The sequence below is a fragment of the Ambystoma mexicanum genome, chromosome 14 (assembly GCF_040938575.1).
Source record: "Ambystoma mexicanum isolate Mex_15411 chromosome 14, UKY_AmexF1_1, whole genome shotgun sequence".
NCBI lineage: Eukaryota > Metazoa > Chordata > Amphibia > Caudata > Ambystomatidae > Ambystoma > Ambystoma mexicanum.
Genome location: NC_090940.1, coordinates 30,307,556 through 30,330,843, shown reverse-complemented (window position 1 = coordinate 30,330,843; position 23,288 = coordinate 30,307,556). Strand labels below are relative to the sequence as shown.

The following is a 23,288-nucleotide window of genomic DNA, read 5'->3' as shown; positions in this document are numbered from 1 at the left end:
AGGGCTCAAGTCGAGGGTACACGTGGGGGGACGGAGTCCACCCACTTTATGTAGAGGGATCAAACTGCAGCCATCAGGTTTGTAGGCCAGACACTTCACTACTGCACTATACAACCTGATTGAAAATAACAAACAACTAAAGCTGAAATCTCCCATTTCGGTACAGCAAGTCCCAGGGAAAACATTTGTATTTGTTCTTGGAGCTTAAAACATGCACACCTTTTAACGTTTTTAAAAACACTATTAGAAGAAAACATTCCGTCTTGATTTTGTGTTTGAGTCAACTTTATGCAAGGCAAATGCCATTCGTCCTGTTCAATTTGGGTGGTTATGCAAAGCCAATTTTATTAAATGTGCATATTTCTTCTTGATATGCAAAATTTCTGGCGACGTCACATCCCATTGCGTTTGTTGATGAGTCCCCCACTTTAATTTTTAGAACTCGACCCCTGCTTCTAAGAACAAGTTCCCTGCTAACGTGCACCCAGTGATAGCCGGGAAAGAATCTCCCAGTGAAACCCCCCTGCCTTTTCTTGATACAGTCTGCACATGGGAACAGGATATGACGCACAGAAAGTGAGCAGCGTTTCTTTGGTGCCGATGACATGCGCAGATGGACCTGGGTCACGGTGGTATCGATCGAGCCAGTGACTTGCACCTCCTCCTGTGTGGACTGCGGACCTTTGCCAGCAGCCATCTGGCTATACTTGGAGAGGAGACGCTATGCTTCAGATGTATATCATTCACACAGGCTCATGGAAGAAAGCTGGCGAGCTAAGAGGAAAGACGCTCAGATAAGGTGAAGAGGACTCCATGGCGTTACAGACTAACTGGGAAGCTGGGCACAGCCACAGCCGGTAGCATCAAGAAGCAAGTGGACCACAGCAGTGCTCTTACTTCAACCTGGCACGTAAAATCTTACTGATGCAAAAATACCAGCAACACCTCCTCCTCTGTGGAGGAGCACAAGCGAGCACAGAAACCCAGAGAAACAACTCAAGTTGTGTTGAACGAGGCCTGAACTGAAATAAAAGCATGGTGGTAGGTCTTTGGAAGCAGCTTGCTGTGCAGAACAGAATCTGCAAACAAATTGGGGAATATCGAACCTCCTGAAACTGGGGAAACGGACAGCACACTCTGGGTGTTTCCCCTGAGATGGGGCAGGTGCAAAAGCTCAAAGTAGCAAGTAACCATGACCGTTGAAGCAACGGATCTTCAAGGTTTTGCCAATGGGCAGAGCTCAAGTATAGGCCTCTAGAGGTCCCGAACTGGGAAACTGGTGGGGAGCTGCACAAGACTATGTGCCTGCAAGGCCTGGTTATGAAAGAAGCCGACAGGCCTAAAGTGCAAGAGCAGTGTCTGGGGCAGATAAATAGGTTTTAGGAAATTGCTCGCTGCACCTATAGCACGGCAGTGATTGCAATGAGGCCAGAGGTGATCCTAGCAGCAATAGACGATGACATCAGTTTATGGCCCTCCTCCATCACATGAGAACTCAAACTACGGATGTTCTATCCCTGGGCGTGGTAGGGGGCACATGGGGTCCAGAGAATCCCGTGACTGACCGATCTTGAACCATCAGTGTTGAGCTAAGACTCACGGATACCTACTGGGAAAAAGTGTGGAAGCGGCTCTGGGATACGGCACTCTCGGGCCAGATGTGCACGATGGATGGGGGCGTGGATGATGTTTGAGTTCAACGGCTTATGAGGGATGTGACTTTGATCAGATGTTGGTGTCACACCTTGCCCATAGGATCCTTAGTGAGATGCTGTGAAGGCAAGGCACTGGAGAGTGTGCGCACCCCTGTGGGACCAAATGAGGCTGTGACACAGGTGCACCTCTTTCCGTTCTCCCCATTGTATTCCAGATTAAGAAAGCAATGGTTGTGCCCATTGGTTCCAAGGCGCTGCCAAATCTTTTGTTGTGGGAGGAACTTAAGATGATGGACTCCTCTAACAGTACAGTTGTGCATGCGGTTGCGGATTACGATGACATGAAATATTTAGTCAGTCACAGCAACATTCTGCCAATGTGACCTTTTTCCCCTGTCTATACACCTTGAGTGGGACAGTACTCATCAGGCACCCTGTCCCTGGTAGGGCATGAGTAGACCTATCACACAGACCGCGTGCACAGACATTCATGGTCCTGAGTCTGTGGTTGACAGTCCTTCTGTACCACTGGCCTGCACAGGCCCACCAGAGAACGTGCCCGTAGTTCTACTGGGATAGCGTGACCAGGTTAGTGAAGGATGATTCCACACAACCAAGGACGTGCTGTAATGGCTTGCTTGCTATTTCTCTCGTGCTCAGAACACCACGAGGGACTCTTGAGCCAAAGTAGAGCACTTTCCTTCCCTTGGTGCCATTTTACAGAGGAGGCACCACATTGGTTGAACACCCTGCCCGCATTTATTCTTCTTGATCAGTACAGCTGAGCCCCTTATTTAAAAACACCCCTCGAAGTGTTGAAGGGTCGAACCGGGTCTGTAAATTAACTACAGTGATATAAAGCGTTCTTCCCATACTTCAAACCTCTTCTGCCACCTGGATGCTTCCAGAACCCTTCCCCTCACAGGCCTTTGCTATGCATGACATCTGGGTCCTGGAGGCAGGTGGGCCGTCTTTCCCTATGGGATTTACAGAGCCCTTCTCCTCATAGGCCTATGCTATGCATGACATCTGGATCTGGGTGCTGGAGGCAGGTGGGCCGCCTTTCCCTATGGGATTTACAGAGCCCTTCTCCTCACAGGCCTTTGCTATGCATGACATCTGGGTCCTGGAGGCAGGTGGGCCGCCTTTTCCTATGGGATTTACAGAGCCCTTCTCCTCACAGGCCTATGCTATGCATGACATCTGGATCTGGGTCCTGGAGGCAGGTGGGCCGCCTTTCCCTATGGGATTTAGAGAGCCCTTCTCCTCACAGGACGTTGCTATGCGTGACATCTGGGTCCTGGAGGCAGGTGGGCCGCCTTTCCCTATGTGATTTAGAGAGCCTTCTCCTCACAGGCCTATGCTATGCGTGACATCTGGATCTGGGTCCTGGAGGCAGGTGGGCCGCCTTTCCCTATGGGATTTAGAGAGCCCTTCTCCTCACAGGACGTTGCTATGCGTGACATCTGGACCTGGGTCCTGGAGGCAGGTGGGCCGCCTTTCCCTATGGGATTTAGAGAGCCCTTCTCCTCACAGGACGTTGCTATGCATGACATCTGGATCTGGGTCCTGGAGGCAGGTGGGCCGCCTTTCCCTATGGGATTTAGAGAGCCCTTCTCCTCACAGGACGTTGCTATGCATGACATCTGGACCTGGGTCCTGGAGGCAGGTGGGCCGCCTTTCCCTATGGGATTTAGAGAGCCCTTCTCCTCACAGGCCTATGCTATGCATGACATCTGGATCTGGGTCCTGGAGGCAGGTGGGCCGCCTTTCCCTATGGGATTTAGAGAGCCCTTCTCCTCACAGGACGTTGCTATGCGTGACATCTGGGTCCTGGAGGCAGGTGGGCCGCCTTTCCCTATGTGATTTAGAGAGCCTTCTCCTCACAGGCCTATGCTATGAGTGACATCTGGATCTGGGTCCTGGAGGCAGGTGGGCCGCCTTTCCCTATGGGATTTAGAGAGCCCTTCTCCTCACAGGACGTTGCTATGCGTGACATCTGGACCTGGGTCCTGGAGGCAGGTGGGCTGCCTTTCCCTATGGGATTTAGAGAGCCCTTCTCCTCACAGGACGTTGCTATGCATGACATCTGGATCTGGGTCCTGGAGGCAGGTGGGCCGCCTTTCCCTATGGGATTTAGAGAGCCCTTCTCCTCACAGGACGTTGCTATGCATGACATCTGGACCTGGGTCCTGGAGGCAGGTGGGCTGCCTTTCCCTATGGGATTTAGAGAGCCCTTCTCACAGGACGTTGCTATGCATTACATCTGGACCTGGGTCCTGGAGGCAGGTGGGCCGCCTTTCCCTATGGGATTTAGAGAGCCCTTCTCACAGGACGTTGCTATGCATGACACCTGGACCTGGGTCCTGGAGGCAGGTGGGCCGCCTTTCCCTATGGGATTTAGAGAGCCCTTCTCCTCACAGGACGTTGCTATGCATGACATCTGGACCTGGGTCCTGGAGGCAGGTGGGCCGCCTTTCCCTATGGGATTTAGAGAGCCCTTCTCACAGGACGTTGCTATGCATGACACCTGGACCTGGGTCCTGGAGGCAGATGGGCCGCCTTTCCCTATGGGATTTAGAGAGCCCTTCTCACAGGACGTTGCTCTGCATGACACCTAGACCTGGGTCCTGTAGGCAGGTGGGCCGCCTTTCCCTATGGGATTTAGAGAGCCCTTCTCCTCACAGGACGTTGCTATGCATGACATCTGGACCTGGGTCCTGGAGGCAGGTGGGCCGCCTTTCCCTATGGGATTTAGAGAGCCCTTCTCACAGGACGTTGCTATGCATTACATCTGGACCTGGGTCCTGGAGGCAGGTGGGCCGCCTTTCTCTATGGGATTTAGAGAGCCCTTCTCACAGGACGTTGCTATGCATTACATCTGGACCTGGGTCCTGGAGGCAGGTGGGCCGCCTTTCCCTATGGGATTTAGAGAGCCCTTCTCACAGGACGTTGCTATGCATTACATCTGGACCTGGGTCCTGGAGGCAGGTGGGCCGCCTTTCCCTATGGGATTTAGAGAGCCCTTCTCACAGGACGTTGCTATGCATTACATCTGGACCTGGGTCCTGCAGGCAGGTGGGCCGCCTTTCCCTATGGGATTTAGAGAGCCCTTCTCACAGGACGTTGCTATGCATTACATCTGGACCTGGGTTCTGGAGGCAGGTGGGCCGCCTTTGCCGATGGGATTTACAGAGCCCTTCTCCTCACAGGACGTTGCTATGCATTACATCTGGGCCTTGGTCCTGCAGGCAGGTGCGCCGCCTTTCCTGATGGGATTTACCAAACCCTTCCGCTCACAGGCCTATGCTATGCTTTACATCTGCACCTGGGTCCTGCAGGCAGGTGCGCCGCCTTTCCCGATGGGATTTACAGAACCATTCTCCTCACAGGCCTATGCTATGCATTACATCTGGACATGGGTCCTGCAGGCAGGTGTGCCGCCTTTACCTATGGGATGTAAAGTGCCATTCTCACAGGACTATGCTATGCGTTACATCTGGACCTGGGTCCTGGAGGCAGGTGTGCCGCCTTACCCGATGGGATTTACAGAACCCTTCTCCTCACAGGCCTATGCTATGCATTACATCTGGACCTGGGTCCTGGAGGCAGGTGGGCCGCCTTTCCCTATGGGAATTTACAGAACCCTTCTTTTCACCAGCCTGTGCTATGCATAACATCTGGACCTTGGACCTGGAGGCCGGTGGTCCGCCTTTCCCTATGGGATTCATCATCAGCTCCAGTTTTCGCTCATGTTAGGACTTGCAATCCCGGTATATGAGCCCTGATCCTCAGATGAAGCCGCTAGTGGGGACAAGTTGAATGTCAACATGTCTGCGGATAACCCTGCTCTCGAACTCTCCTCGGGGGCTATTTCTCTGGTGGTCTCCTCCCCAGGCCATCCTGCAAGCCACCTGCAGCTAGCAATAAACCTTTGTCTTAATTTCTCGTGCCTGATATGGAGCACCCAGAGGTTAGCTGGACTCTAGGCTTATCTTAGGGAAGGTGGAGGACTCCCTATGGGATCCTCTCTGTACCGCCTCCAGGGGTCGCCTCACGGGGCCAGAGACTCTGCCTGGACCCCAGATGTCCCTAGGGCTCCACAAGGGGTGACAAATAGGTGTCCTTGTCAGAAGGACATTTTGAGAAAAGTCATTAGTAAAGAGCTGCGCGAAGGTACTCTACTCTGCCCTTAAGTTGCCCTTTCACTGAAACGTATGTTGCGACCCTTTCCTCGTCTGCCTACTCACAGATGCTGGTAGTGTTTCTCATGGGGTGCAATGTATCTTTTTGAGACAGAGAGAGGGAGAGAGAAAGAAATGGCAATGGGAGCTTGAGAAATGGGACCTGTCTGCAAATGGCCTGGGGTAGGAGGGCTGTGTTGCAGGTTGTTTTGCCCTGTATGCCCTACTCCTGCCTTCCTGTGACTTACCTACTCCCCTCCAAGATCTCCTATCACCTTACACTACACCCACAGAAGGCCACCATGGCCTAGCCGTGAGCACATCAACACTAACCAAGCCATGACTAAGCCCTACTCTTAAACCCTGTTGCACTCTCCCACATCAGCGGCTAACCAGACCCAGAGTGCTGTAGTCTTTCAGATCTTGGGCTCCTACCTATGGATAATATACTCCCAAGTCTCTTCCACCAAACCCACAGAAAGCAGATTGGCCCTCAGGAACCGGGTGCTTCTGACAGGCACCCATGAACACCACAGGTTTCACATCTGCCTTTCCCACTGTTCCACTAATTAACCCTACCCCCTTTTCTCTTACAGAGTGAAGCGCAGCAAGGCCACCATCAGTGGCAGGCAGGTGCTATACAAGACCACTTACATTACACTACTGATATTTTTCCCACCAATGTGGGGACTTCCCTGGGGGCTGAAGGCGGCTAAAGCAACTTTTGCCCATTGAGGGGTTAATTGTATCAGAGAATGCTACTCTTATTTGGAAAGACCCCCTTCTCGGGATCGTCAGGCTCACTTAATTAGGCTGAGGTGGCCTCTGTGGCCTTCTTGAGTATATCTGTAAGGCAGCTACATGGGTGACTCTGCACACATTTGCAAACACAGCCTTTTAGATCCATGCTCCATGGTGGACACATAGTTTGGTCAAGCCATTCTGTGTAACATTCTTGGCGGATCTTCATGCCCGTCTTCTCCTCATTTCTTCTGCACCACTCTCTATCCTCTCAATTTACGAATGTATAACGACATGCCCATAAGCATAGTGGAAAAGAGACCACGGACTAGGAGGACAGCAGTCACCACGATGAGCAACGTGTTCTTCTCAGGAACGACATCCCCATAGGTATGGTGGAAAGGAGACTACGGACTAGGAATACAGCAGTCACCACGATGAGCAACGTGTTCTTCTCAAGAACGACATGCCCATAAGTATGGTGGAAAAGAGACTACGGACTAGGAGGACAGCAGTCACCACGATGAGCAACGTGTTCTTCTCACGAACGACATCCCCATAGGTATGGTGGAAATGAGACTACGGACTAGGAGGACAGCAGTCACCACGATGAGCAACGTGTTCTTCTCAGGAACGACATCCCCATAGGTATGGTGGAAAGGAGACTACGGACTAGGACGACAGCAGTCACCACGATGAGCAACGTGTTCTTCTCAGGAACGACATGCCCATAAGTATGGTGGAAAGGAGACTACGGACTAGGAGGACAGCAGTCACCACGATGAGCAACGTGTTCTTCTCAGGAACGACATCCCCATAGGTATGGTGGAAAGGAGACTACGGACTAGGAGGATAGCAGTCACCACGATGAGCAACGTGTTCTTCTCAGGAACGACATCCCCATAGGTATGGTGGAAAGGAGACTACGGACTAGGAGGACAGCAGTCACCACGATGAGCAACGTGTTCTTCTCAGGAACGACATCCCCATAGGTATGGTGGAAAGGAGACTACGGACTAGGAGGATAGCAGTCACCACGATGAGCAACGTGTTCTTCTCAGGAACGACATGCCCATAAGTATGGTGGAAACGAGACTACGGACTAGGAGGACAGCAGTCACCACGATGAGCAACGTGTTCTTCTCAGGAACGACATCCCCATAGGTATGGTGGAAAGGAGACTACGGACTAGGAGGATAGCAGTCACCACGATGAGCAACGTGTTCTTCTCAGGAACGACATCCCCATAGGTATGGTGGAAAGGAGACTACGGACTAGGAGGACAGCAGTCACCACGATGAGCAACGTGTTCTTCTCAGGAACGACATCCCCATAGGTATGGTGGAAAGGAGACTACGGACTAGGAGGATAGCAGTCACCACGATGAGCAACGTGTTCTTCTCAGGAACGACATGCCCATAAGTATGTTGGAAACGAGACTACGGACTAGGAGGACAGCAGTCACCACGATGAGCAACGTGTTCTTCTCAGGAACGACATCCCCATAGGTATGGTGGAAAGGAGACTATGGACTAGGAATACAGCAGTCACCACGATGAGCAACGTGTTCTTCTCAGGAACGACATGCCCATAGGTATGGTGGAAAGGAGACTATGGACTAGGAGGACAGCAGTCACCACGATGAGCAACGTGTTCTTCTCAGGAACGACATGCCCATAGGTATGGTGGAAAGGAGACTATGGACTAGGACGACAGCAGTCACCACGATGAGCAACGTGTTCTTCGTGAAGTAAAGCAGCTTAGCGCGCTCCAACTCAGATTGCAAGCAGATAAAGGCTTGCAGGACATGCTGTCTCCAAAAGATTGTTTAGTGCCTTCATAGAATGCATGGCTCCAGTATTATAATGATGTGCTTGCACTTTTAGTGTTTCCTTGCAAATTATTGTATTTTGTATGTGTCTTAAAAGTGTTGCTGGCCAAACAATTACAGTATTCAATGCAAGTTACCATTTGTACCATGCTCTTCATTGGTAGTTGAAGCTCATTTATTTTTTACACAAAGGTCGGGTAGAGTTTGATTTGTCTTTTTCCTTTACTTCACTCCCTTCGTGTAAATAGGGGGATGGGTGGTTTGTTTATGAAAATAGCCATGATGCTGAGCTATTCTAAAAGTATGCAACGCTTCCTTCTCCATCACTGCACCTTCATTTAGTGGTCATAAAGACTTGAATGGAATAACACAAGCAACCCCTTCCTTCAGGGGAGGGAAGACCAGCATTGCCCGTGGGCTCTGAGGTATAATCAGTAAATAAATACATTATGGAGGAGAGAGAAAGGGATGAAAAAGAACAGAATTCGCACCAAGCAATTTTGCATCAAAAAAGATGTTTTAAGAAACACCCATACTCACAGAGTCCCCTCTGCCATACCCTCAGGAAACCCCTTGCCCTTTTTTCTTGTTTTCTACTTGTAATCCTTTCGCCTTTACCCGGTATATGATTAAGGATGAACTTACTTAGGCCAGTCTCTTTGCAGAAGGTGCTCTTCGAACGCTGTTTTCGTATGTTACCTGCTTCCTACACAGAATGCACAGGAGATCCCGGATGCTGGATGCATACATGATTTCGGATATCACTGCTGCCAGGGCAAATACTCGGGTCAGCCAAGATGTACTGTAAAGGACTTGTCAGTCAAATGTTTTATTTCAGGCAAGAGCCCATGACACCCCAAAATCAAGTAACATTCACTAGTACACAATCATGCATCAGACTAATGTACCGGGTCCAGAATAAAGCAGCGCAGCTGCTCCCGCCCCTTCAAACCTGCAAACAGTAAGAACTGTCCAGCTGTTACCCATGCGCCAGAGGATCAAACTTACCACAAGGCGTTCTGGAATAATGCCCCAAGCATCTTATCAGCCATTTCCCGCAGTACCCCCCCACCTAGGAATGCTAAGGTCAACGGCAGTCGTATTCTTGCCATCCTACCTGAGCACGACATCAAACGGCACAGCCAAACAAGTGTCCACTCAGGGACCGCCCTCTGTAGCAATCTACCCACAGGACCTAAAGAGCCAAGGGACCAGCCCAGATTCAGGAGAGACAGCTATTAACTACAGATGGGCCCTTCTCCTGATGCTGCCCAACTATTGCCATCTGAGGACTGAAGCGGCACATGCAACACTTCAGACAGGCTGACCTCCACTAGCGCTAACCACACTGGTTCTCACTCAGAGACTTGAACTTTGGTCTTACTATGGGAAGCCCTCTTACCACTCTGGGTCCCAACTACCCCTTACTCCCTGGTGTCACCCTATCTCCTCAGCCTCTCATCCAATCAACTCCTTACTGAAGTGCCCTGAAGTGAATTTTGTTTTGTAAGTTTGTTCTGCCTGTTCTGCCCAAAGAAAATAAAAAGAAATCATGAGAATTGTGATCAATCTGTGCTGCACCATGGCCTTAATGTGAGCTGCCAGAGCAACTGGCATACGTGATACAGTATATATTATATATTTGGTCTAATGTTAAAGGATATTTGTACCGCGCACTATCACCACCGGAGTTGTCCCCTGGCGCTCTGGTGGTTCTGAAATGGAAAGGGGTGGGGGTCAGTTAGTGGGAACAAGCAGGATAAGTGCAAGAGAGCAGTGATGTGCTGTTGGCAGCTTCAGTTCGGTTAAACACTGTTTGCTGAGCTTTGGGGTGCTTTATGGTCTGTGGCCGCCGTGTGCTGTTGTGCGAAGCTATGTGTGGATTGTTTTGTTGTTGCAGTGTAGTGAAGTTTGTGCGGTTTGCTGTACTTTAGGGGTATGGTTGTGTTTGGTTAGAGTTTGAGAGGTGTATGCAGACGGGTGAAATTGTTAGTGGGTTGGTTATTGGCCTCGCTATCTGGAAGTGATGTGTGCTGAATTTTCACATCCTTTCTAAATGTGGCGCTTGAATATCTCTGCATTACTATCTAGATCCGGCACTGGCTAATATTCACAATCCTGTCTTGATGCGAAGCAAGCTAGCATTCACAATTCTATCTAAATGTGACATTGGTAATATTCCCGATGCAGTCTAGATGTGGCAATGGCTAATATTCACCATTATATCCAGATGTGGCACTGGCTGACACTCACAAGCATGTCTAGATGTGACGCAGGCTAATGTTCACAACTCTATCTAAGTGTGGCCCTTGCTAACATTCACAATTCTATTTAAGTGTGGCACTCGCTAACAATCACAATTCTATCTAAGTGTGGCACTTGCTAACATTCTAAATCCTATCTAGATGCGACGCAGGCTAATGTTCACAATTCTAACTAAATGGGGTACTTGCTATAATTTACAATTCTGCCCGGGCCCGGCGCAGGCCAATGTTCACAATTCTATCTAAATGTGGTACTTGCTATCATTCACAATTCTGTCTGGGTCTAACGTAGGCTAATGTTCACAATTCTATCTAAATTAAATACTTGCTAACATTCACAATTATATCTAAGTGAGGCACTTGCTAACATTCAGAATTTTATTTAAGTGTGGCACTTGCTAACATTCACAATCCTATCTAGATGCGACCCAGGCTAGTGTTCACAATTTTATCTAGTTAAGCAGGTTAGTGTTAATATCCTGGTTTGCTATGGTGTGAGGGCAGGTAGAGTGGCAGGGCTTCTGGAGTAGAGTGATTGCTCTACTTCCCACCCAGGCCACACCTACCTTGATGGTTGCTGCTGGTTGACGGCTGGCCGCTGGCCTCCCCTGCTTACACCTGCAGACACAATCTGGAGCTGCCTCTGTTCTGTAGGAGCCGCCCTTTGCCTTGGGGCCCTTAGCCGCAGGCACTGCACGGGCAGAGGGCCTCCCTGGGAAGGTCAGTTATGAGCAGGTGGACGTACCAATCAGAGGAGGTGGGCTGGCTGGGAGTCGGGAGGGGGAGGGCAGGGACTGGGAGAAAGCCAGGCACAAACAAAGGACTATACCCCAATGTGTGAAGGAGTGAGGCCGACGTTGCTCTTCTGTATGTAGGACCTCCTTGGCGTAACTCATTGGAAGAAATTAATTAAGAAAATCCAAAGTGGGCACATCATTGACTAGAAGGCTTTGAGTTTGCCAGGGGCTTTGAGCTATTTAGCTCCTGCTTGTAGCCCAGAAGAGTCTAGCTAGCTTGAAAGCAACAGCTACAAGGAGCTACTTGTGACTCCACATGCCCTCGGATGCCATACACACATATCCACCTGACATTATCTCTGTCTGATTGAGAATGTCAGTCTTCGTCCAGGGGTCCTGAGTGGATAATAGCGGTAGCTAATTACAGTAGTAAAACATTCACCCTGCCATACTCTCCACAGAAACTCTAGGCTTCACGCTAGACTCTCCACCGCCTGTGAACCGCAGTTACCTAGCAACGCCTATTTGAACCGCCGTACCATACCCAAAAACCAGACTAGGAGCTCAGTGCAACCTAAATCACAATTACCTGCTAGCACCTTAATGAAAGAACCCATCCCGGTTACTTCTAACACCAACTGTCTACCTAAAACAACCTCCATAACAGGAGCACTGATCAATGCTAGATCAGTCGTGGCCCACGCCACTGAAATAGCCGACCACCTTACCTTAGATAACCTTGACCTCCTAGCAGTCACAGAAACCTGGCTACATGACGCAGCAGGTCCAGCCCTCTCCCTACCAAAGAGTACCAACTACTAAGACTAGACCGCCCTAACGCCAGAGGTGGTGGCTTAGCCATCATAGCCAAATCCAACCTGAATATAAGGTTAACAATACTGCCCACCTTAAAATCCTGTGAACTACTGGCCGCTAAACTACCGATATCCCCATGCCAAACCCTAACTATTTATCTCATTTACAGGCCACCAGGGCCCTTAGGCCTTTTCGAAGAGGAATTATCCAGCCTCTTAGCGGGCAACACAAAAAAGTAATCCCAGACAATGATCCTTGGCGACCTTAACCTAGGTCTTAACAACCCAAATGACAAACAAGCGCAGGCCATCGCTACCATGCTTGAAGGGCATGGTGTTCTAACTCGTAGGTATCAGACTTGATGGTCGTGCAGTTATGAAAAGCCTCCGTTCCCAAGTACCGCTCGAGCAGGAATCAATACACTGGCCTAGCAATCCTTGAGGCCACAGGTGTGGAATGTCGTCGTCAGCCTGGTACCGGGAATGCCGGAAGGACCCCTGAGTGCTGTAAGGCAAAGGGTTAGAATCATAGGAATACCCAAAACAATAACTGGCAGGGAGAACAAGCAAGGTGCAGTGACAACAGCTTACCTAAGGGGTTGTAGAATGGGTAGGAAACCTACACAAACATCAAGGGAACCAACAGCAGGTTGGGATGATTCGGTTGACACTCCGGCAACACCTGAGTGCAGAAAGAGCGTGATCCATGGCAATCCTTAATACAGTCCGTGGTTCATGAACAGGAGGGATAGAGGTAACAGAAGGGAAATCCAAATCCAAGTCCGAGGTCCAAACCGAGGTCAAGAAGATCCGGGGTATCGAGAGCGCGCCAAAATCCAACAAGGTAATCCAAATGCAAATCCAAGAAACGTTCCGTGGTCAAGGCAAAGAGTAAGTAACAAGGTGCAGAGAGTAACGCCTGGCAGTCCTCAATGGAGAAGCTGTGAAGCGACACGCCTTGTTTGCCGGCTTCTTTTGAGGCTGCGAGCAGAATCACGTGACGCATCACGTGACCGCTCGCGTGCGTTGCGTGGAGCGCAACGCTGCCGGCGATTGGTGCTGCCGGCATTTCCTGGTGTTCTGGTACTCTGGGGCATGGAGGAGACACCATGGTAACCGCCACCGTAGAAAGGGGCGAAAAGAGGCGGGTCCGCCCACCGTGGTATCCCGCCTGCCGTGCCTCCCCTGCTGATGTGAGTGGTGAACATGAGAGCGGGAAGCGCCAGGTAAGTGATATGAGTGAGGGGGTGAGCATGGGGGAGTGACACATGGCCTCACTCAAAAAGTCCTCACCCCCACCCACGACAAAGGGAGAATACTAGACTGGGTAGCCACTTCCAACTGCCCTACTACTATCACTAAAATTACACCCCAGCCTTGGACTGACCACTTCCTCATCAATTTCTACTTAACACTTAAAAAGATGCCCAGAATTGAAAAAAACAATGGCACCATCTGTTACTACTAGATCCATAAAAAAAATCACACCAGACAATATCCTACCCCTGCTCCTCCCAACCATCAATGCCTTGCCATTTGATTCTGACCCAGACACCATGGTTAAAATATACAACAACACCATGGCCATATCCATGGACACCATCGCCCCACTGAAAAACTGTAAAAGTAAACAACAATCCCACCTTAATACTTGGTTCACCCCCATCTAAAAGAACTGAGACTGGAAAAAAGGAAGCTTGAAACTGTATGGCAACACTCCCCTACAGCTGAAAATAAATTTAAACTCAAACTGTGCGCTACGAATTATAAGAAAGCAATCATCCAAGCTAAAAAAGAAGTCTATAACGACCAAATTTCCAAAGTATGCTCCATTACAAAGGAACTATTCGCAATCTTGCGAGGACTCGAATCCCCCATATCACCACCTGATAACGTACCAAAAGACAAGCAATGCTGTACCAATATCCAAAATGCCCTCGAGAATAAAGTAAAAACACTACAATCAAAAATTGCTATAAAAAAAGCCTTGCTCCATCTTAGTGAAATTCCCAGCACGCCCACGCTCAAACCTAGCCTAACACCCTTCAAATTCTCTAAAGTTTCCACTCATGAAACTGAAAAAATCATTGCCTCACTAAAACCATCCAATTGCAAAGGCAATTACTGCCCGGCCCAGATAATCAAGGATGCCGCTAGAGACCTTGCCCCCTTCGTCACTAAACTCATCAATGCCTCCATCTCATCTAGCACCATCCCAAGTAGCTTAAAAGAGTCCTTGGTTCTTCCCCTGCTTAAAAAACAAACCTTAGACCCCTCCATCCCCACCAACTATAGGCCCATCACTACTGTCCCTTTCCTCCTGGAGATAATTGGCAGAGTGGCATATCTCCAAATCCAAAAATACCTGGAGACCAACCAACTCCTAGGCATTTGTCAATCGGGCTTTAGACCGCAACACGGCACTGAGACCACCCTTATGGATCTCAAAAACCCAAATTGACGAGCTCAACGATAAAGGAAACACAGCTATGCTACTCCTCCTTGATCTGTCGCAACTTTTGACCTAGTGGACCACGCAGTACTCTGCAAACACCTAGCGTCAGCCGCCCACTTCTCAAGGGAAGCCATAGCCTGGATTAAATCCTTTCTCGACAATAGAAGTATGCAAGTCTTCTCCACCTTAGATGCTGCAGACCCTATCCAGACAACATGTGGAGCCCCACAGGGCTCCTGTGTCTCGCCAACGATGTATAATATCTTTACTAAACCTCTATTCGACAAATTGGACAGACTGGGTGTCACCTACACAAATTATGTGACGACACCCAGATCCTCATCCCCCTTTCCGGCAATTTCACTATGGATACAGCTTTAGTAAACAAAATGTACACCCTCATTCAGGCATAGATGGCAACCCATGGCCTCTGCCTGAATGACGAAAAAACAGAGATCCTCATTCTAGGCTCACCCAACAACCTAAAAAAACTTGATTCCAACTACAGCTCCTTCAATATCGATGGCAATATAATCCCTGTCGCCAAACAGGTGAAAACCCTAGGTTTCTATTTGGACTCCACTTTGTCACTAAGGAAACAAGTGAACTTCCTGGCCTCATCCACAGCCTATACCGGTAAACTTATTAAAGCATGCAGACCCTTCCTCTCACCAGCAAGCTGCATTATCCTAGCCAATGCACTAATCCTCTCAAAACTGGATTACCGCAATGCACTCTATGCAGGCGCAAATAAATACATCAACAATAAACTTCAAACTCTATAAAACAACGCGCTCAGAACGGCCCTGAACATCCCAGCTAGAGAGCATATCTCGAATGTGTGGAGAAAATACAACTGGCTAAAAATTTGCGATAGGATCACCTTCAAAATTGTCACACTAACATTCAAATGTCTGAACAATGCAGCCCCCCCCCATACCTTAGGGATAGAATAATAAGAAAAACCACTGCACGACCAACCAGAACAGCCAACTCTTTCTGCCTCCAAACCCCTAGATTCCGACAAAAAAAACAGGAGGTAATAGCTTCCCTGTGCAAGCAGCCCAGTACTGGAACACCCTACCAGTTGAACTAAGAAGGGGCCAGCCTTCCAACAGCTTCAGGCACCATACCCGCACCTGGCTTCGACGCAACAACCTCTGAAACCAGTGACCCTGAGCATTGTGATCTGAATACACACGTACCGCTCCCCTCTTACATGTAAAATGTACATAATGTATTTACTGTATATAGTTTGTTACCTTTCCACCCTTACATGTATAGAATGTACATAATGTAATTACTGTATACAATTTATGTTTCCAACAACCTGTAATATGCAACCTGTAACCAAGTTCTAAGCATTCTTGTTATTCTGTGCGCCCAGCTACCCAAGGGTTTTCTGGCGCCCTATAAATAAACAAACAAACAAAACCCCAGATTGCTTGCTATGGACCCCTTGTATACCCTTCCTCAGGCCCCCTGGCTTTATCTAGCAGGCTATTATCGAGATCCATAGACCCTCTAGCCTCCCTGTCATGCTCAGTAGAGCTTTTCTAGACCAGCTGGTATTCACTAGCAATGAGCCATTGAGAGGGCTCGTTGACAGGTCTAAGAATGCACTCTTGAACCCCTTCTTTGCACATGCCAACCAACCAAGGGCACATGTCACTGCAATCCTGCTTGCCAAGATGAATGGCAGGAGAATGCTGCCCCCTAGGACAGCATGCCACACAAGGCGTTGTTGCTGTAAGCTCCCTGGTAAAAGTCTGGGGTACCTATGGTTCCTTATTTTTGATTTAAATGTATTGTGTGCCACAGGCAGACGAAACTCGTCTGCATTGGGAGATTTGAGAAAAAAAGCGTTCAGCAGTGAGCGCAAGGCTTTGTTTTCATGCACTTAAAATCTAAAAACATGATGGCCACAAAGAATTGCCAAAGGGAGCTTTTGCAAGAACCCTTTTTCTATTTCAAGGCAGAGAGAGAGAGAGAGAGAGAGAGAGAGAGAGAGAGAGAGAGAGAGAGAGAGAGAGAGAGAGAGAGAGAGAGAGAGAGAGAGAGAGAGAGAGAGAGAGAGAGAGAGAGAGAGAGAGAGAGAGAGAGAGAGGTGTCATAGACATAGAAGAGGGCGCAGATCGCCAAATTAGGCAGGCTCATGGAAATGTATGTATTTGTATCCTTGGCGGAAGGGGAATAATGATGAGAGGGGAGTGGGAGGCAAGTCTAAGTGCAGCCAACAACTTGCTCAGAGTGCAGGCTGTTCGATTTGGTCTGCATCTCAAATAACCTGATTGGTTGCAGGGCCGACCCAAGGTGCTAATCAAGTAATAATACCATGTTCTGAGCGCTACACTGTGCCCTGGGCTGGTATCACCGGCTACGGCCCTCAGAATAGGTAATTGTTGCTATCAGCATCCAGGGTATCCATAAGGAGAAAGTGGCTGGGTGGAGACAGTGCTCTGAAGTCCCTTCATACAAACTGCAGACCAAGATGGCTGTCAAAGGCATAGCAAAGGGAGCTCTCAGGTGTGCCTTTTCTTTGTCCTGGGAGGTGAGGGGGGCTGATGTGCGAGCAGGTGGTGGCTTACACTGGTAAGAGGCGCGGTGTGCAAATAGGGGGTGTAGGGGAGCAGGCGTTCTGGGGCTAAGCAGGGTGTGCAGAAATGGCTCCGGCAGACGGCCTGGAATGCTGACTTTCACTATAGAACAAAGACTGCATTCCTGGACACCTGTTTGGCTGTCGCTGCTCATGCAGCTGCTCATGTAATATACACATGTACTTTCTGTTCACTTGCATGCATGGCCACAGTTCTACAGTCCAGCACGTTTCCGTGTGTAATGTGGGAGGGCTCATCCAAGCACTGACCCTTTCATGTGTTTCAGTTTGGATGCTTCTCTAGGACTTTTTCAGCGTGTGGGGGCTGTTGTGCCTTTCTTGTCAAGAAATCATAATGCCATGTTACTGTGCATGTATGTGCATTTTCGTGCAGCTTCTCTAGGAATGCAGAGCCTATCCCTATGGTCAGGGTTGAATAATTCACTCCTGGGGGTGGTCAAGCACAATAGCTCTGCAGAGTGGGAGGCACACCAAGCTGTTGGGATAGTTCAAGGCAAGCATAGACCACAGCTATACACATGTCTAAGGGACCTTGGGTCTGTGGCCAACATGATTACCTTGCAAAGAGTCAGTTATAAGTGCGGCATGCAGTATATGCCATGATAGCAGGATGGACTAATTTACTGTAACATCATTCCAGAAATGTGCACTGTTGATTGTTGTTTGCAGGCTTCGGGTGTCGCCGTTAACGACGAAGTCATCAAGGTGTTCAATGAGATGAAAGTTCGGAAGTCCTCCACGCCGGAAGAGGTGAAGAAGAGGAAGAAGGCCGTGCTCTTCTGCCTGAGCCACGACAAGCGCGAGATCATCGTGGAGCCCGAAAAGCAGATCCTGGTGGGAGACATTGGCTGCACCGTGGAGGACCCTTATGGATCCTTTGTGAAACTTCTCCCGTTAAACGATTGTCGATATGGCCTGTACGACGCCACGTACGAGACAAGGGAGTCCAAGAAGGAGGACCTGGTCTTCATATTCTGGTAATGACATGGATTACGGGGAGAGGGGGGGGGGGGGCACTGCTGCACATCTCCACTTCTCTGTGAACTCGAAGGTATACAAACTCCACCTTAGGGGCATAGAATGGCGAGAAAGACTCACAATCAAGCCTAAGTAACTTAAGCTTCTTTCGCCAACAAGTCTAGGTAGAATTAGGCCTTTTTCATAGTCCTGGGGATGTGTAGGGGGGTAGCTGCACTAGTGGGTGGTGGGCCGGGTGCTTGAAGTACGGTGATGGCGTCTGATGTGTTTAGCGTCCAGGGTTCTTAAATTCCAAGAACAGATGGGACATGAGCTCTCTCCCGAATGGGGCAAGAGTCATTTCACTGAGGATGCTGTCTCATGGCCTGGGGCACAGCCAGAGAAGTCTGTGGTCTCCCTTTTGTAAATCTCTAATTGTAGTCTGACAAGTGTTGTGGTTCGCTCTTGCAGGTGGAGCCTTTCTCCAACATATGCTGATAATTCTGCCATTATCAATCGCTTCACGTATGATTCATCAGGTTTTGAATATAAATGAATGATAAAGAGAAATAAGTTCTGTGGTCTGTAAGATAGCTCAACAAATTGAGTGCATTGATCGGGATCTGTGGGCAGCCCGCAGTTAACAGTTGAGATCCCGGAAGGGCCATCTCATTTTAAGATCAAGGAATTGACTACCCTTAAATTGATCAGTAATGACACGCATTAGCACCTGGGATGTGTGCCGGACCTAACCCGATTGCTCAGAATGCAGGCATTAGCTGCCAGTATGGCCCCATATCCCCAGCACTCGTGCGGGCTCTGTGCCACTTCCTGAACTTTTCTTTGCCCACGGTGCACCAAGTTTCCCATGTCCGGCGCCGCTCTCTGTTAGCCCGCTCCTGCCATGGAAATAGAAGGGGCGTTTCTTCATTTGTAAAGGTCATCCCTTTCAGATTTCCACATTGCCAATGTCTTTTTTTCTTTTCAATGCAGGCAGCTTGTTTGAATCTTAAGCAGTCCCATTCCTTTGTATGAAGTGGTAGTTTGTCCAGAGCACTTGTAGCTATATATCCTGCCAAAGCAGGCAATACCATCAGTTAAAAGAATCCGAAGCCGCGTTGAAGGCTTTTCCTTCGGGCCTTTAAATAGGCCTCTCAGACTTGGATGACCGGATAGCCCAATAGAGCAGGCTACAAGGCGAAACTATTATAGAAGTTTGAAGTGAAAGGAATACACAATGGGGCGTCCTTGAGCAGAACTGGGATCACATCGACCTAAAATGTTCTTAGGTTCATCGTGTCTCAATGTGGCAGATCTTCAAGCAGCAAAAGCCAAAGCCTGGGTAATCCTATCAGGAACGTACGTATGGCCACGTGATAAAAAAAACCTAAGAATTAGAAAAAAGAGAGGTATTTTCCCACAAGGTAGGATATCGCCCTTGGAGGAGGTGTGATGTCTCAGGGGGAGGTGGCTCTATGACCCCTTGCACCTTCAGGGGATAAACCAGCAAGGTTGTGCCAGCTTTTGCTAATGCAGAGGGCGAGCCTTGGGCTGATACCAGCTTTCTTCTGTTTTTTTACATTTTTTCCCACTACCTGGGACCTCTGGGGTCACATGCGTTGAAGGCTCCCAGAGACCGTTGTCTTTGCACAGAAAGGATTCACAGCCGCCCAGTAACATGTGAAGACTTGAGGTTTGCCCCGCTCGTTGCCAGCATTGCATTTTTCATAGATCCACATGCTTTGAAAATACCATGTCATCAGGAATTTTAAGATATCAATTTGAGGAAAACACCCTTTAGAACAGTTGCCTACCCACCTTCTTATAGTGTTTCTGTTGTGGTGACTTATGAGATGTAAGTGGAGAATGCCCTCCATAGTGTTTCTTCCCTGTGTGCTGCATCCCAAGTATGATGTCATGGAATGTTGATGACAGTGTTCCTTGTTGAGGTGTTCTAATGTTTGTCAGTTGGAGAAAGAGCTGAAGGAGAGGAGCCTCTTAATGTTGGGGGTCTTCTTCCAATGTTATATACTAAATAAAACTATAATATCACTTACCTGTCTGCGCTAGCCTCTTCATAACAGTTTCATCTGCAGCTAATGAGGAGCAAAGCTCTTAAGCTAAGACCCCAAATTCCATCTTCAGAGTTTTTCCCCAAGCATCTTGTACGTGGGAGTCCTTGGCAGCAGCTCATGCATATGTGATGTTTTTCTGCTTGTAAAGTAGACATTTGAACTTGGAAACGCTCTCTGTTCATCAGTTCATAGCTGCTAATTATATTTGTGTTTTGCATTAGAGGTTTTCTTTGGGGCGCCCGCATGCTGCAGTCTACTCTCTTTCGAAGTCTCAGGATTATGCTTTAATCCTGTCCCGAGCCTCAAGCAGCCTTGCATTCCTTAAGACTCGTCTCCAGATGGAGAGGGGAAAGGCCCACAAGAAAACGATCTGTGAAAAACAGGTATCTTTCCATGAACCACATGAAGAGTTTTATAATTACTTTACATAGATCATCACTGCAAGGTGCCCACCTCCAAAACACTTAAAGGGGAAGTACCCTCAAACATTTCATTGCCTCAAAAGATGGGCCATAATACAAAATATATATAAAAAATATTTTTAAAGAAAGTTCCTTTGTAAAATTTTGAGGAAATGGGCTCAAAGTCAAACATTTCAAGCACTAGGAGGCATCCATTTTGTGAAATGAACAAGCTTCCTGTGCTTATATTAAGCTCTGCTCTCGTGGCAATAATGAAGCAAAAGCCCCCTACTGGGAGATTTTGCTTATTACAGCTGGAGAGCAGAGAATGCTGTCAGGCTCCTTCCTGCCCTGTGCTGCTGGTGAGTGGTTCTTTTTTTTCCTGCTTTCCCTAAAGTGAAGGTCCAGGCAATTATAATAACCTTGCTGCATGCCATGATTGGCGTGCAGCATTGTATTTATATTTGCTGTGCCTTTCGTTTTAAGTCTCCCGGGATTCCCCGGCTCAGGGGAGCCCGGGAGACTTAAAGCAAAAGTGGCGGCAATTATAAATACAACACTGTTGTATTTATTATTGTTGCGCCTTTTGTTTTAAGTCTCCCGGGCTCCCCTGAGACATGGGGAGCCCGGGAGACTTCAAAAGACAGTCGCAGCAATTATGAATAATTCATCGGCCGCCAGCGAAGTATTTATAATTGCTGTGCCTTTCAGTTTGTTTTCTGTGCTCCCCTGGGCTTGGAGAGCAAAGGAAACATAAAAAGAAAGTCAAAGAAATTAGAAACGCTGTGGCGGCCTCCTCTGTTGTGCTAAGCCCTGCTCTCTCGCAGCAGTAAGCAAAAGCTCCAAGTAGGGGGCTTTTGCTTGATGAGTGCTGCGGGAGCAGAGCTTAACATGAACAGAGGAGGCTGCTTCATTTCACCAAATGGATGCCCCCATGTCAAAACTTTGAGCCTCATTTCCCCAAAATTTTACATAGGAGCTTCCTTAAAAATATGTTTTACATATATTTTTGATTATGGCCCATCTTTTGAAACAATTACATTTTTGAGTGAACTTCCCCTTTAATTACAGGCGCTGTAAATGAAAGATGACTTCAACACACCTAGGGGAATTTGCACATGGCTCTGCTCTTGGCTTTTCGTGGAGAAGCATTTTAAAGAAAAGTCTCTGCTCCCCTCCCATTAGAAGAGGATTTGACTTCTGGAGATAAACGTGTTAAGGTCCTTGATCTGGCTTGCATTGTCCATTCAATGACAAGAGGTCTCCCATGTTGAGATCAGGTTCATCACTGACAACACTGTTGATCTGTAACTTATGAGCTACCTCAAAATCTATGGCAAAACTGTCCATGAGCTCCACCTCGAAGGAACGCTTTTCTCGTTGCTGTGTAAAAAGTCATAGTTGATAATGCTTCCATCAAAGAAGGAACCGTCCGCAATGTCAGCTATCCTCAAAGAAATCCACTACAAAAGCCCTGTCAATAAGCGGTCATGGATAAAGGTGTCTGTGAACAAGCAAAATAAATGTAAGCAAAGTTTAATGGGTGCCCTGCTTTAGAGGCAGACATTACAGCCTTGCACTGATTTCCAGAGTCCAATCACTTCCTGACGTTATTCTTGTGGATGCTTCATCTTCAGAGTCAGAAGGCCCTCACAGCTGCTACTACCCGCTCCCCCTCCCCCAGAGAAATGTGTGTAGACCACTGAGAAAAGAAGGGGATATCCCATGGGATGTACCAAAGCTACTAGAGCTGGGCCTTCTCAGAATAAAGAGGAAGTCCTGTTTCCACAGTCTGCAAAAGAGTCCCTTAGGGTATTTGGCAATTAGTTTAAGAGGAGGTGTCCTTCTATCACTAAAGATACCCTGCCTCTTTCACTGTCCTATTATACCTAAACCAGGGCCTGACAGATCACAACCTCTGGTGTGGGGGGTGACTACAAGGATGAGGACCAAGAGGCGTGACAGGAAGAAGAGGAAGAACACGATGAGGAATGGGGCAATTATGTTATATCTAAATACATTCCCACAAATTCTCAGTTGAGGGTGTTGCCTCTTCATGTCACAGTCTTGGGGCTAGGATTTCTTTTTTACTGATGTTATCGATTTTCATGCCTTCAATGTCAGGAATCCAGATATGAAACCTTAGGCATCAGATGAAGACCAAGAGTACCTTTCAGGACAACCCAGTCCTGATATACCCACCACAATGGCCACCCTGGGCATTCCCTCCAGGCAAAGATGCTTTTGGAAAAAGCTAATGGCTTAGTTGTACCAAATTTAGACTTGAGGTACAAGTTAAGAAAGTTTGCCTGCCCGTTGATTCCAGCACACTATTTAGTAAGACGATTGTGGAGACACTTGAGGTGTTGAAAGCAGACGCATAGTAGGCATTGAGGACAGTGATGCAGAGAAGCTCTCTTGCTACTTACAAGAGTCAAATCAGAGATAACAGGGAACCCCATCAGTTGTTTTCTTTCAACTCATTCAGATATTCATTCCAAGACCAGGTCCTCATAACATTGTCATACCGTAAGTGCCATGCGACGAGTCGGCCAC

General features: G+C 48.3%; 1 protein-coding gene across 1 annotated transcript in view; it reads left to right on the top strand.

Annotated features, from left to right (window-relative positions):
• CFL2 (cofilin 2) overlaps positions 1-23,288 on the top strand; it is a 193,391-nt gene that overhangs the window by 76,471 nt on the left and 93,632 nt on the right. Inside the window, exon 2 of the mRNA XM_069638455.1 lies at positions 17,969-18,276. Within this exon, the coding sequence (XP_069494556.1) occupies positions 17,969-18,276 (308 nt within the window). The remainder of the gene's footprint in view (positions 1-17,968; positions 18,277-23,288) is intronic.